The 16129-nt window shown below is 34.6% G+C and overlaps 3 protein-coding genes and 1 long non-coding RNA gene across 4 annotated transcripts; 1 reads left to right on the forward strand and 3 right to left on the reverse strand.

Moving 5' to 3' along the window:
* Positions 1-816: 816 nt before the first annotated feature.
* On the reverse strand, positions 817-1526 carry LOC106366944 (60S ribosomal protein L27-3-like). The gene has a single exon (XM_013806627.3). It carries the CDS (start codon positions 1447-1449, stop codon positions 1042-1044), a length of 408 nt encoding a protein of 135 aa, XP_013662081.1. The 5' UTR covers positions 1450-1526; the 3' UTR covers positions 817-1041.
* Positions 1527-3456: 1930 nt separating this feature from the next.
* Positions 3457-4744, reverse strand: LOC106366946. The gene is made up of 3 exons (XR_001273763.3): positions 4535-4744; positions 4238-4370; positions 3457-3696 (listed from the first exon to the last, which is right to left on the reverse strand). It is a non-coding gene; the product is annotated as an uncharacterized LOC106366946 (long non-coding RNA).
* Positions 4745-7947: 3203 nt separating this feature from the next.
* On the forward strand, positions 7948-10247 carry LOC106366942 (OVARIAN TUMOR DOMAIN-containing deubiquitinating enzyme 11-like). Its single transcript, XM_013806625.3, has 9 exons — positions 7948-8432; positions 8598-8671; positions 8801-8855; positions 8946-9020; positions 9267-9340; positions 9437-9485; positions 9679-9763; positions 9853-9909; positions 9992-10247. The coding sequence occupies exons 1-9, from the start codon at positions 8217-8219 to the stop codon at positions 10033-10035; spliced, it is 729 nt and encodes a 242-aa protein (XP_013662079.1). The 5' UTR covers positions 7948-8216; the 3' UTR covers positions 10036-10247.
* Positions 10248-13218: 2971 nt separating this feature from the next.
* LOC106363042 (zinc finger BED domain-containing protein RICESLEEPER 2-like) lies at positions 13219-15050 on the reverse strand. Its single transcript, XM_013802851.1, has 4 exons — positions 14652-15050; positions 14351-14501; positions 13804-14252; positions 13219-13752 (listed from the first exon to the last, which is right to left on the reverse strand). Exons 1-4 carry the CDS (start codon positions 15048-15050, stop codon positions 13219-13221), a joined length of 1533 nt encoding a protein of 510 aa, XP_013658305.1.
* Between the last annotated feature and the right edge of the window lie 1079 nt (positions 15051-16129).

Below are 16129 nucleotides of genomic sequence, written 5' to 3' on the forward strand. Positions count from 1 at the left end.
ATGATGCACGGGGACGGCATATCATTGACGTCTCGCGTACCAGCGGCGTTTCAGGGACGGGGACGGCGCGGGGACGGTGTGGGAACGTTTTCGAAACGTTTCAGAGAGGCTGGGGACGGCAAAGGTTTCTGGGGACGGCATGGTTAGGTTTTGGAAACGTTTCCGAAACTTCTAGGATGTATAGTCGGCATAATTTTGTAAAAGTTTGATTATTTACTTTTTCATACTCTTTTTATTTGGATAACAATTGAAAAAAAAGGAAACACGCCTTGTATAAAACAATTAGGGTTATAAACTTTTAATCCATCTTCTCTTAATCTTAATCAAGCTCTTATTCTTCATCTTTCTCACATCTAAGAAAAACACAGTTTGTGATAAATCAAGCTCTTATTCTTCATCTTTCTCACATCTAAGAAAAACACAGTAAGCATATCACAAACTCTGGTTTTGGTTTTTCAATGCTCACGTAAAAGAAAGTCTTAGACAATATTAATATTAGATAGTATTTGGTTTGTTTCATTTATGTAATGTACGTATGTGTTGTTTATATAATACAAGCTTCTTTTTTTGTTTATATTATGGTGTTTTATTTTATATGAGATTTATGCTTTGGTTTTAATATTTATATATACACATTTATATATATATATATACGTCGTTTCCCGTGCAACATAGCTAATAAACTAGTGACAGTACATAAATTAAAGCAACAATATAGCAAATGATCATTAACTAAAAAGACAAAAATCAAGAACCAAATAAGTCATAAACCATGGGAAACATGATCGACATTCATTCTAGAAACTAGATAATAAGTTGACGGTAAATTCCACTGAAATATAAAGATCGGAAGCAAAATGAAATGAAAATGTTTCTCCAGACATAATCAAAGCAGACACTCGCAGCTACAAATGATTAAAATTGACAAGTAATAAAGACAAAACCCAGAATCAATTTCAAACCAAAAGTCTTAAACCATCCAAAACACGATCCACATTCATTTCTAGAACTACAAAAGTAGACTGTAAAGAAACTCGGTTCTCAGAACCTGAGCTTGGTGAAGAACCACCTGTTCTTCCCAGTCTTGAACCTCTCCTCGAGCTTAGCCTTAGCCTCCTTAAGAGCCGCCACCTTCTTATCCTTCGAAGCCAGAGCCTCGAGAGTCGCCACTTCCTTCAGATCTACATCCAACGTGTAACGAGTAGGCATCAGATGCTGGTAGTTAACGACCTTGATGAAACACTTGACTCTCGACTTCTTCGCAGTCTTCTTGGCCGAGTCCTTGCGGATGACCTTGCTCGGGTACTTCTTGAGTCCGGCTACGAGGCAGTGTCCGTAAGGACGCTCGCGGTTGCCGTCGTCGAAGGAACGGATGATGACAGCCTTCTTACCAGCATAACGGCCTTGAAGGAGGATCACAGCTTTGTTCTGCTTCAGAAACTTAACCATGGCTTCGTCTCTACTTTTTTCCGGCGAGGATTAGTTTGCTATGAAAATATATATAGTGTGGTATGGAAAACCCTAAAGGTAGAAATGAAAGGCTTCTCACTCGGCCCATATATAGTGGGCTGGGCCTACTGAAATCCAAATATCTCACAACAGAATAAACTTTATTCACATTTTTAAAATAGAGTATGCCTTACAACATACCTCTCTCTCGATATATATACCAGGTCCGGCTTATAGTATACACATGCGTCTTGTGCTAGAGTACATTTTTTGCTTCCAAACTTGCAGTTATGTTTTTTTATAAGTCCTATCGGCTATCTGCTCGGCCATGAAACATAGTGCTATAGAGTGAACTAACCTGAAAACGTATCACACCGTCTGACTCGAACTTGAATACTTTTTGATGAATGCTAGAACCGATCGTTTGTTATGATCCACCATATAAACCAATTGAGTCGAAGTCCACTAGCCAAATAGTAGTAATTTAGTTCTCATCATGAATCGAACTCATGACCGACATGGATATACGTTGAGCTCCAAGATATTACCATTAAACTACCACCACTTGGTTAATTGCAGTTATGTTTTTGTAAATTTTAAAATAAAATCCTAAATTATGTGTGTTTTAACAAATTGATATCCTAATTTATCATGTAAAGAGTACATGCTCAGAGCTGGCAATGATATGTGAATGTGTACACAGTTTTATATGTATTTGAATATGACATGTGTTTATGCATGTTTTCTCTTGTGGTATTTCAATGATTAGATAAATGTTTGAACGAACTTTTAACCAATTTGAGGATATTTCTGAGAATTGATGGGATGGAATATTAGTCTAGTAAAAGATGAGCCTGGAATATCAAAAATTATGTCACTCTGAGAATCTCTATCACATGTTATTGTCTTCGAGACCAATTCGGTTTCAGCGGACAATCCATTGGCCTCCACGCACTCTCCTGCACATGGCAGTCCTCTTTTCGGGTTCGGTTCGGTTCGGATAGTAAATGTAGGAACCGGAAAATATCCGGAAAAAGTTCGGTTCTCATTTGGATCCGGTTCGGGTTCGGATAGTTCGGGTAGTTTGGATAATTTGGATAAAATATCGGTTATTTAAGGTAAAATATCAAATAATTAAGATGATTTACATAAAAATTTTGGATATTTTGGATTACTTTGGATATTTCGGATAAAACTATCCGGATACTTTCGGATACTTTCGGGTAGTTTGGATACTTTATAATAATTTAGTTATCATAAACTATTTTCAGATACTTTTAATAGAATTTTAAATTTAAAATATATATTTAATGATGTTATATGTATATATAATTAATATTTTTATATATTCGGATACCCGTTCGGTTCTCGGTTCGGTTCGGTTATTTCGGATATAAAAATATAGGAACCGTTCGGGTATTTGAGGGTATTGGTCCGGTTCCGGTTTCGGGTATTTCGGTTCGGTTCCGGTTCGGTTCTTCGGTTCTTCGGTTCCGGTTATTTTGCCCAGGCCTAGATGGGATTATGAGTGATGCTACGGCAAACCTCAACATGTCACGAGTGGAAGGCCAATAAAACCACTTCAAAAATTTCAAGTTATGGAATGGAACACACTACGAGGAAAGGGTAATCGAGGTCGTCGAGGCCGCGGTAACCGTAGACCATCTACCTAGTGATTTCATCATTCTCTTGTTTTCACTAAACTTAGGTATCATAAGTTTCTTTTTACAAGCTAATGCTTGGTTGAATATGATGCATGTCTCATCGTACTTTCTTAAACTTTATGGTTGTTAAGCCATACCTTGTATGTCTCTTTGAATTTTAATTAGAAAGCCTTTTTACAAAAAAAAAAAAAAAAAAAAAAAAAATCAAAAATTGCATGAATAGAAATATTGATGTCAAACTTTAAGAGATTTTCTTTAAGTTTCTTGTTTAAAACATATGTTGAGTTGAATAATATTAACGTGTTATGAAGATCTAGGGACAGGACAGGTGTTTCAGATAGCATTTCGACACACCAAATTCACTTATATATATATATATATATATATATGATCACTGAATATAAAGCACAACAACGACAACCATCCGTGGAGTACATCACATAAAGCGTAATTAACACAATTATCATCAAATATATATTTTCTTTTTGTAACACCAATGATTTGCATGAAACCGTTAACTCCGAAGTCTCATTATGGTGATGCCGCTAAGAGTCGCAGGCAACAACAGCAGCACTTGCCAAGACTGCCAATAGACAATACAACTTAGATTAATTGTAAGTTTTCTTTTTTACAGTTTTTATGTAAAGACATATTATATCGTACTAACTAAAATAGTAATACATCTTCTGAAATACTATATATAAACAGAGAAGTTTTCATTTAGCAAAGTACGAAACAATTTCAGTTTACTTTGGTTGCTCAGTTGGAAAAGGAAAAGAAACTCTGAGCCGGAAAATATGAAGTGGATTTTATTATGAATAAAAAACTGTAAGTTGGTGAAACTAAACTTTTTTTTTAAGAAAACATCAGTTTAAAATTTTAATCTCATATAACATGTTGAAATGAAATCTATAAAAAAATGTCTGATGAGTTGAACAGTTTAAAAACCCGGGAAAATGGAGAAACACACATTTCTAAAATCTACACAAACAGACCATTGAAAATTTGAGTGCTGTATCAACATTCTGCAAAAGATTAGCGTATAACTAGAAGCAAATAATATATAAATTTATATAGTATATTTTGTAGTAAAAAATAAAATAAACTAAAAGAAATGTATATACCATGACCAAAATCCATCGCCTTTGGACTTCGTTTCCACTGCGGCTACCACAGGATCACCAGCAGCCGCATCCCTGGTCGGATAACCAATCGGCGGCGGACTTGTGTAGGGCCCCTGTGGCTTTTCCACTACGACTAAAAAGATAACTAAATTATATAACGAATTAATGGCTGTTGTTCCAAAAAAAAAAAAAAAAAACGAATTAATGCCGGCTAATGGTAACTGAATAGCTGTTGGATATATTCTTAACACAAGCACCAAAAAAACCGTTGGATATATGGATAATCTGGAGGATTACCTGAAGATTGATTCATATTTGATTCAGTGATAAGTGAGGGAATAAGGATTATGAAGAGGAGAGAGTGTGTTGTGGTTTTAATTTCAGGAAGAAGAGCTGAGTATTATGGTTTTATAGAGATTATGAATATCAGGATCCGGATTATGAAGATAATGAACATGAGAACGAGTGGATACTTAGGTCCACGACAAATCACTCTCTAGGTCTTTAATTGTTTGTATTTCGAGTGAATACTTAGGAATACGACTTTGGAGAGAAGTCTTAGGTATGTAAGTGTTCCTCAATGGACTTTTCCATATTCAGCATGTGCCTCCTAAACGATGATTTTACGTTCATCAAACTCTTTTTCGTTCATCTTTTGTTTGGCATCATCTCTCAGAGATTATATACCCTTTTTAGTTCCAGTGTGTAGTATACTAGTATTGAATTTTTAGACCATTTGATAAAAAAAGACCATTTAATAATTTTACTATAATGGAATAAAACAAAATAGATTCGTGCTACTTCTGGGCTTTCTTTAGGGTTAAATATCTAACTTTTTATTAAAGTGTTATACTACCATAGATTTATTTGGAAACTGGACATTTTGCAAATTAACCTAATCTTTTCCGCTTGTAAATTTTCGGCGATGACCAGAAACGAGGAAAATGTTATAAAGTGGGTCCAAAAGAGGAGGCTTCGTACATGGCGATCACGAGCATCGTTGATCAATCATGTGCCGTCACCACTCCGCCTATCAACGACAAATTAATAAAATCTACCTCCAAAACGGAAATAGACGTAAGCCGATGCACGTCATCTTTCTGACGTCATTTGCTCTCTCATTAAAAAGACAGGCTACGAAATAAGCTACACTTAAAATCTCAACATGCATTAATATATATATATATATATATATTTTTTTTGGTAGGTTTCCGACGACCGTGGTCAACCGACTATTTCCGCGAGGCCCACGGCACTCCATGTATCCTTGGGATTTAACCATAGCCCGGGTGGCCAACGGGACTCAAACTGCGGGTACCGTATTAGAGATTTTCCCCTCAAGTACCACTAGCGCAAGGCCGCTGGTTATGCATTAATATATATTGAAACTATTTTTAAATAATAAATACAAAATAATAAATATATTGCAACTATTTTGTTCTTTTGTTTTGAACTTTCACTGCAACTATTACGTCTCGATAATGATTTATTCAAATATTTAAATGTAAAGTTCGTATTCAAAATTTAAAATATTAGTTGCAAAAAAAAATTAAAATATTGAAAAGTCACACTTTACGTGCAAGCTTTTTAAGTGGCATAATTCTTTTCCAAACTATATTTTCATCTTTTGTAAAATATAGAATGTTTTAGATAAGATTATTAATATTTAAAAGTTTTTATCTAAATATATCAATAAAATATAATTTAATATTAAACTTATTATAAAATAACCTATAAATTAATATAATTGGGTTATATAATATCAATGTAAGCAACTTTATTTTAAAATATTTAAAAGATCTTTAAGCATATGTTACATTTTAAGATGGACGTAGGCATGTCCAATACCGAACCGTACAAAACTGAACCGAACCGAAATAGACAATATGGTGTGGTTTTGGTATATACCATATAAACGAATGGATATGATTTTATAAAAACCGTAGGATTTGGATATGGTTTTGTTTATAACCGATTAAACCGAATAAACCGAACAAAACCGATCAAAAGTAGAAACATGTAAATATGTACATATTTTATAACGTCACATGAAAATCTATTTGTTATATAAGTTATTCTTTTGTTAATAAATACTACCATATTTTTTTATAGTAATAAAAAATTTTAATTTGAAAAACACTTAAAATATAATTAAATAACAATTCATCGCAACTTAGGCTTCTTATTTCTTAGTCTTCTTCTTTTAATCATTTTGCTTTCTTTTAGCATTGATTAAATTGAAGTGAAAGTTATAAATTTGATAGAAAATAACTAGAAAAAAAATCTTCTCAACTTTTTTCTTATTTATAAACGAACAGAGTTTCACTCGAAGAAGCATGACTTTGATGAACACTAAATATGAAAGAATGGAAAAACTTTTCTTTCATACTTTTCTCTTTTGTTTTTTATTTTTATTTTCAAAATTTCGAGCTTTGATTTTAATTCTAGATTTGATTATTTCATCTGAAGGTATAAGTGTTTTTATTTTTTGTTCTTTTATTTGAAAATATAATATTTTTTCAATAAATAGCGGCGATGACAATATGACTCTAAAATTTATATAATATGATCCCAAACTAAATAATTTTGTTTTGGTATAAAACCGAATAAACCGAAAACAGACGGTATATAAACCGAACCGAACCAAAGTAAATATGGATTTAGAATAATAGTTATATTTTCTAACCGAAATACCGAAAAATCGAAAAAACCGAACCGATATCCAGATTGAACATCCCTAGATAGACGGACTATAGTTAACCAATGGGCTAAAAAGAACAAAACAATCAGTGATATAATAATTAATTTAATATTCATTAATAATGTAATTGGTATAATATCTCGATTTATTATATGTGGGCATATGTTGAGAATTTAAAAGAGTACATTTATCTTTTCAATCATTTATCCAAAACTTTTTTTAGTTAAAGTAAGTGTGTTTGAACTGGATAATTAAAGTGTGATTGAATTATCAAAAAGCTATTCTTGATATTGTACAAGTGAGGACAAAATTCGAATCCAATATCACATGATGCTTACAGGGTAAAAAAAAAAAAAAATTGAGCCTCCAAAAACTAACACGTCAACTTTAACATGGGAGGTGAAGTCCATATATCGAGTGAGGGAATGTGGAAAACCCATTAATCGGATGTTACATACGGTTCTTTAGATTAGGCATTGAATGGTAAGAGCCTCATAACTGTGTTACACAACAACCACTGGGGGCAGATTTCTCGAGATCACAAGATTTCCCATGTATCAAAACCCTAGTTTTATCAAACCTGGTTGTTTACTCCGGTTCAACTTTTATCTCCAGTTGACCATGTCCGGTTCAGCTTATCATAGTTTTTTCAGAATGTTCTTGAAGGCTAGTGTGTTATCTGATAACTGGAGACCAGTTTGTGAAATGGGTGCGAGAATGAGCGGGTTTGGAGAGAAAGAGGTAAAAAATGGGTTGAAGAAAGTTATGGAGGATTAAGAGATGAGTAAGCGATTGAAGAAGTTGAGAAGTTGAGATATAAAAAAAAATGGTGAATGAACCCGTTAACCTCTTTCAAGGATGAGACAAGCTGAGAAGTGCACTCAAAATATTAAAACCAACCGAGCTTCATATATTTAGCTTATTGGGCCTATGGCAAAAGCCTTTTTAAAAACATAGTGTGTCCAGGGCCCAGAATCCTAACTGGAAACTAGATTAAAAACACGATTAAACCGAACACTACAATGTCAATGTTAGAGATTCGGTTTCTTGTATAGTTATGAACATTTCAGTATCGATTGATCTTTGGTCTGGGTTTCTGTAATCTTGTGCGATTGATTGGGAAAGTGTCATCATTTGGATCTGATTGCTTAATCGTTTCTCAAGATTAAAGCTTTTCATTTTGGGGGATTAAAGATATGTTTTTTTTTTTTTTTTTTTTTGGAGAGCTTAAAGAGATACACTTTGTGTAGGTGGTAACTAGTATAGAATCCAATCACCATGGGTGAGCACAATAGGAATCCATTTGCGATTGCAAGTGCAAGTGGAAACGCAGGGGGAGGAAGTACAAGTGCGAGCTCAGACTCCAGTTTTAGTAGCAGTGTGGCGGATACAGATGATGACCAAACCATTGCACGTATGTTAGCTGAAGATGAGAGCTTAAGAAGAGAGCAGGGCAAGCTCGGGAGGAGGCTCTCTCATTTGGGTTCTATCCCTGTATGATAAGCTTCTCTTCTTACCTATTAATTATATATATTAGCATGAATGTGTGTTTTGGTGAGGTATTCATAGTAACCTTTTGTTTTTGCATTGTGACTTAATGAAATCCTTTGATGTCTTACTCCTACACTTTCGAGTAACCTTTGCTTTCGTATTTGGCAGCACACTCCTCGGGTTAACAGGCAAATACCCGACGTAAATGATGCAACGTTAGACCATGAGCTGCTCTCTGGGAGGTTCTTGCTCTTCTTATCAACCTTCCTTTTTCAGCCTTAGATGAAAAACAAATGTAGTTGCATTCGAATCTCGGTTTTGTAACTTGCCGCATGGATCATGTTTGATGGACTATATCCTTTTTGTGTTAGGTTGGCCACATATGGGCTAGCTGAGTTACAAATGGAGGGGGATGGCAATTGCCAGGTACATTGGAAGGAACATCCATATGGTGATATAGACCTTGTTTTGTTTCCAAAAAGAAATTGTATTGATTTTTTGTCCTTGTTATGACAGTTCCGAGCTCTAGCGGACCAGCTTTTTCGGAATGCAGATTACCATAAACATGTAAGGAAGCATGTTGTAAAACAGGTACTGTCTGAGAGCCATTCTGTTTCTTGTTCTCAAATTTTATGGTCAGTGCCTTCAGGGACGAATATTTACTTGTATGTATTTGCATTAATTATAGACTATTGCTTATTCATCCCTCAAGCTGTGTTTTCCTCTTTCTCTCTCTCTCTCTGGTGACTTGGTTTTCAATCACTTATGGCTCATGAAGTTCCCAACTCCTCTGAACTTGGTTTGTCCAATTATTCTGACTCAGTGCACTTTTTTCAGTTGAAACGGCAACGCAAGTTATACGAAGAATATGTGCCTATGAAATACAGACACTACAGAAGAAAGATGAAAAAGTGAGACATCTTTGTTTTTGTTTTTTTTTTGTATCTGTATCAGCGAGATGGATACAAGCTCTTCTCTGATTTATTCTTTTTACTAATAAATCTTAGACCGGGTGAATGGGGAGATCACGTTACTCTTCAAGCTGCTGCAGATCGTGTAAGTTGTTCTTTTAAAAACTGCATATCATGTTTTGAGTTTACAAGAGACCAGAGCAGATTATAAATACACCTCAGAGATTATGTCTTCTCTTAAATCTTGTGGAATCATTGCAACTTTAACCTTTTTCTCGCTCACATTGTGTTCCTTTTCTACTCTTGAATGAATGGCTGATGACTCAGCATTACTGTAGTTCGAAGCCAAGATCTGCTTAGTCACATCATTTCGGGAACAATCCTACATCGAGATTCTTCCCCATAACAAGAACCCTCTTAGAGGTACCAAAAAACCTCTCTTTCTCTTTGCCATTTCACTCTCTTAGCTAACTTTACTCGGGTCCTAAATGAATCGTTTTACTGTTCTGCAGTGGCTTGGCTTAGCTACTGGAGCGAAGTGCATTACAACTCGCTATACTCTGTTGGAGGTAAAAAAAAAAACTCAAGTCTCCTTCCATCATCTCTATTTTACTCGATCTTGATCTTCGGTAGTTCTTGATCTTTTATCAGATGTTCCCACAAGAAAACCCAAGAAGAAGCATTGGCTCTTCTAGGATTGAATCCAGATTCATGTATACCATATATGTATGTATAGGATCTTCCTCAGATTGTGTGTAAACTTTGTTGATAGCCTCACTCTTTTACATACTTACATGCTTTATCGCTGGTTCTCTCAATACTTTCATTGCAAGGGACCGAGTAATACTATATATTTGTTATTTGTAATCATTTAATCTTGAAATATTTCCTAAGTTTTACTTGAACATTCCGATTTGTGATTCATAACGAAAATACAACTAACAAACAGCCAATAGTTAAGTTCAAAAAAAAAAAAGCAGCCATTAGTTTTCATAGTTTAAATAAGCGGACCATAGTGAGAGATACTTGAACGGACCGGATGTAATACTTTCACGTGGACCAAATAACGTGTCGTATAGTTGATATAATTTGGTGTGTTCCTATATTTAAAGTCTAATTCATTCAATTTTTTAAAAAATATATATATGGTTGAGTTTCAAGCAAGCAAGTAAAGCAAAGGACTTTAAATCACAAGAATAAAAATAGATCGGCACAGAAAGCAGCATATATATGCTTTGAGTTAGTGAAGCATCATTATTTATACGGAAAAACCAAAGTGATAAGTGCTCTTGTCGGATTTGGTCCTCATAATGCAATATCTCTCATGTGTTGATGTTAGATTAATATTCTTATCATTGATAAATTATTAAGATTTCACCTAATGAAATGATGTTAAAGATGGTGACACTCATCCACCTAATAAAAAGATTGTTATGTAATTCTGATAATTCATAAATTCTTCAATTTTCCTCCGCTTTAGCCAAATCAAAATCAATTGGAAAACTGTCATTCTCAGTGTCCCAAATCACTAGTATGAAAGCCAAAGGATAGGAAAAAAAAGAAGGATAGGAAGTACATGACATACCGTGATAGTCTAATATCCCAACCTACAAGAAATGTGAATGATCTTTGGAGTTCTCAGTTAATGCTTATCGATTGAAAAAGATGTAGAAATTCTAACTAATCGATGATTGGCAAAATCACAACGAAAATATCAAGATAGTAGCTTGTTGGATTGCCAGAAATAAAGTTTAGATAGAAGTTGTGTTTGGCGTTAAGATATATGAAAAATATGTTAAGATAGTAGCTTGTTCGAGCCTTGTACAGTTTTATATTTTTCTTTATGTGATATTTTTCGACATCAAAAGTATTGCCAATATTGTTTAATTACATGGTTTGTTTTTTTCATGCTTCATTTTAGGCAATAAAAGAATAATTTAATATTTGTCTTTGTGAGACCAAATTCTGATTATTGTAAACTATATTTTTATATCATTCATCTATGTATTTCCTCGTCGTTCAATTATTCGTGTTCTTTATTTAGTGTGATGTAATTTTTTCTTCTTCTATGTTTTCTTTTCTTTAATATCTTTTTGAAACTTCTAATAATGTCAACCAACTTTCTTAAGTAAAATTTTGTTGATGGTAAGACGAATACAAATTTCTCATTTTAATTAGTTTTAAATAGATGATACTAAATCAAATTGTGATGTTTTCTTACATGTATAAATTGATGTTATCAGATGTTATGTGTTTTATTTTAATAAAAATTGTAGAAAGTGTCTTCTGCTGTTTAGACTCAATGACAAAGTAGAAGAAATATAATTAAATGACGACCGAGACGAAACTTATAATAAATGATGTGGTTTTGTGTTTGAGAAATTACAATTTAAAGTTTTTTTAGTAAACCATTTTTCTCAAAGATGTATTTTCGTAATAATCTCAATATGGAAATCAAAATTTAAGAAAAAAAAATTTTCAAAAAAAAATTAAATTAAAATCTTGAGATATTTTTTAATGTGGTGGCACAAACGAATCTTTGAGAAAATATTTAGCAAACAAACAAATGATATTTGATCACCTACTTCTAAATTTCATAACAATCCAAAAATTCTCTTTATTTTTATATATAATAAAATTTTCAGCTTTTATATGAAATATTAGTTTACGTACAGTTAGGTTTATAATAGATCTATGTAGGCCTAGGCATTCGGTGGCCCATTCGGGTTTCGGGTTGGGTGCAATCGAGTGTCGGGTCTTCGGTTCTCCCATAAACAGCTCCATACGGATCTTTTAAAAGTTTGGGTCGGTTTTTATCGGGTTCGGTTCGGGTTTAGCACCATACCAAAGAACCGGTTGTACTCGATTTACACTTCGGGTGTCGGATCTTAATCGGGTTTTGGGTTAAGAAACACTAAATTGTACTTGGTTTAACACTAATTACTTGCTAAAAAGAGCTAAGACATTCTCTTTGTAGTTTTGTGCATCAAGAAAGGTTCAAACGAGCTAAAAAGAAACTAAGACATTCTCTTTGTAGTCTTGTGCATCAAGACATAAATGTATACAAAGAGTCAACAATGAAACACAAAGTCACAAACGTAAAAACCAATCATATAATTTTACTGAATCTAAAACCAAATAAAAGTCACAATTATTGAAATGAAAACCAAACGAGATTCATGATCCAAAACCAAACAAAAACCAACATTGTTCAATGAAATGAAAAAAACTAAAACTTTCAAACCTGAAACTTCAATCTTCAACCATCAAACTTTAAAACCGAGACTTCAATCACCAAGGTTGTGAACCTCAAATTCTGACAAAAGAACAGTATACAAATGAATTAGTAAGAGAACACATATACAAATTTTAATGGCGAGAACTTAAATAGAAAAAACATACTTTTCTCAAGTTTATCAAGCTGTTCAACTTCGGCAAGAATTTGTTCATTTGTGATGATCCTTTCAGTAAGTTTAATATCAGTATGCATCTATTGCTCACTACACAGAAGAACCTCTATCATGAAGTGAGTTAAGCAGCTTATGTGCGGTTCTAATATTCTGCCAGTTGTGCTAAATGCACTCTCTGAAGCCACTGATGAAATCTGCATAGCAAGGAGATCTCTGGCCATTTCTGCAAGAATCGGATACTTGATTTTGTGCACACTCCACAATGACAGAATGTCAAACTCGGTTCCCGGTAAGAGTTTAGGAGTCTCAACAGCTTCCTTCAAGTAAACCTCAAGTTCATCCCTTGTGTCCTCACCTTTTTCAGCTACAAGTTCCTTGTACACAGCATCCATCCTTTCATACCCAAAATCATCAACTACCAGTTCCATTCTTTCTGATGCTTGCTCCTGAGACTCTGGAACAGGGACACTAGACGCTTGAGTTGACTGTGCTGTACTCTCTAAAACACAAGTTGTACTCCTTGAACATGCTCTGGAGAAGATCAATCACTGATCCTAGCATTTCCTTAGCCTCATAACTGTCTTTCCCATACAGTTTCTCAAAACATAGCTTAGCAAAATGCATCTTATTCCTAGGATCAAAGACTGTCGCTAGGATCAACATTTTATTAAGACCCTTGATACCTTCCCAGTACTTCAAAAACTTCTTCAACATATCAGATGCTGTCAACTTCAACTCAGAATCTAAGCTATTCGCTAAACCAGTGAGATTTCTCTCAATTGTCACTATCTCACCATAGCATTTGTATGCATTGACCTTAGATGAGGCAGAGACAATCAAAGTATTGTTGTAGAAGATGACCAAAAACCGAATCAGCTTCTCAACACCACTCCAGTCGCTAGCAGCAGGTGGTCCACACCTCTTAACCCCATTTTCTACTTCCAAAAAGTAGTCATTGTACAGCCTATCCTCTGCTTCCATCTTATCAAATGCTACCTTAAACTGTAATGCTCTAGATAGCATAAGAAAAGTTGAATTTCACCTAGTCTTTACATCCAAAGGCAAGCTACCACGAGTCATCTTACCAGTTGTGACTCTTTGATCAAAAGCATTGACCCTACTTGTAGAAGACCGAACATATTGAACCGCATTTCTGACAGCTAACACATTATCGCCTAAATCACGCAAACCCTCCTTAGCAATCAAATTTATAATATGCGCAGCACACCTCATGTGTAAATAATTTCCATCTAAGACTAAAGCATCAGGGGAAATTGAGCTAAAGACACTATGGAACCTCCCTAAAGCAGAAGTATTGGCAGTTGCATTATCTACTGTGATGCAGAACAGTTTCTCAATTCCCCAGTCTTCTAAACAGTTTAAAAGAACATTAGCAATGGTCTGACCTTTGTGATCAATGATGTACTTGAAGCAAATGATTAACTTCTTCAGCTGCCACGATTCGTTAATGAAATGTGATGTGATAACCATGTAACTTGCTCCTGATATGCATGAAACACATAATTAAAATGTATTAAAATGTATGTAGAGTAAGTTCAAATATCAGTAAGTTCAAAGAGTATTAAAACATATGTTTTACCTGTCACTTGAGCAGTCCAAATATCAGTGGTAAGGGAAACCCTTTGTTTGCTTGTGCAGAGTAAGTTCTTCAATGCAACTTTCTTCTTCACAAACATCTCCACAATGTTCCTGGTCGCAGTCCTTCTTGAGTGAGGCTTCCAGAGGTTAACCTTGCAATTTAAAAGAATAAAACAGTAAGTAATTTGAGATGACTTTAAAATGAGAATTAGAAATGCAAAATTATACAAGGTTACCTTACCTCAAAAGTGTTTGAAAGATGTACTTTCAATGAATGAAAGTGGCAACTCTGGTGACACCACCAACTCATTACACGCTTCTTTGAAAACAGTCTCAGAAACTTTAGATGGCTTCAGATTTCCTTCATTACCAATCTGTTGTCGATTCGTTTTCTGACCAATTACGAATGACTGGTGTTCTTTGCAGATTTGCAGATGCTGCTTCAGGTTCGAAGTTCCTGACTTGGATGCACATGAAAAGATCTTGTGGAAATGGTGACATACACACTTGTCTCGGGTCTCTTTGGTTCTTGTGAAATGCTCCCACACACGAGACCTTGGCACAACCAACTTCTTCACCTTATTCGCCTGAGAGGATGCTCCAGATGTGGCATTCGCATTAGCACTTGTCTCTTGGTACACTTGGTCTTCACATTGCATATCAACATCGGTTTGTTGGTTATCGAAAGCTGAGGATGTCATCTGCAAGAGAAAAAAAATTATTATTAGCTTTACAGATGAGATTGAAAACAATAGAAGAAGTGAAGAACTAATATTAGTCTTTTGCGTTAACATAGATCAAAATCATAAACGATGAAGAACTAAGATAATAAACGATGAAGTGAAGAAGTGAAGTGAAGAACTAACATTGAAGAACTAACGATGAAGAACTAAGATCAAAGAACTAACATCACAAGGCTTAATACTTATTACACAAACTACACTAAGAATAATAAGGTACAAAACGCATTAAGACTCATCAAAATCATAAACGACAACTCAAGCTTCATATCTAAGTCTTTCAAGATTAAGACTAAAAAGCACAAGCTTTAAACCTGAATCTAAAAGTGAAAAGCAAAGATACATGATTTAAAGAAAACTAAGCATCTCGAATTGGAGGTGGAATGGCTTATGAAGTCTAATGATACGCATCAACATATATAGGAGATGGACAAAGGGTTCCATCAAATTTTCGGGTTATGGAAAGGATTTCGGAAAGGATATACGGAAATTGAGATTTCGGAAAGGTTTGGTTGTGAATTTCACAGAGGATCTTCGTATCTCGGGGTAATCGAAAGAAGGAAACAAAAGGGGGCTAGAGTTGTGTCTGAGTGTCTCGATGATCTTCGGGTTTTGGAGGTAATTAAATGGTTCTCGGTTTTCAACCGAACCGAACCAAACCGACCACCATTACACCACGAAAACATAAACCGTTTGATTTATTCAGAAGATCCGATACCGAACCAAACCGGTTTTATCGAATCGGTTTCCATTCGGTTGTTCGGTTCTCGGATTATCTGCCCAGGCCTAGATCTATGTTTGTCTCCCAGCCATTTACTGAAGTAAAACAAAATGTAAAAGGAAAAATATTAAAAAGAAGAAAAAAAACTAAATGTAGATTGTGGATTATGTTTAACAGTGTCATTATGTGTCGATGTAAGAAGACACCGCGAAAGAAACAAAACAACAAGCAAAAGCTTTTAAACTCAACCCTCTTTTTCTTTTTTCTCCCATAGAGATGCCAGTAGATTAGGGAGAAAAAGGAGGGAAGAAGATTCTCT

The sequence above is a fragment of the Brassica napus genome, chromosome C3 (assembly GCF_020379485.1).
Source record: "Brassica napus cultivar Da-Ae chromosome C3, Da-Ae, whole genome shotgun sequence".
Classification (NCBI taxonomy): domain Eukaryota; kingdom Viridiplantae; phylum Streptophyta; class Magnoliopsida; order Brassicales; family Brassicaceae; genus Brassica; species Brassica napus.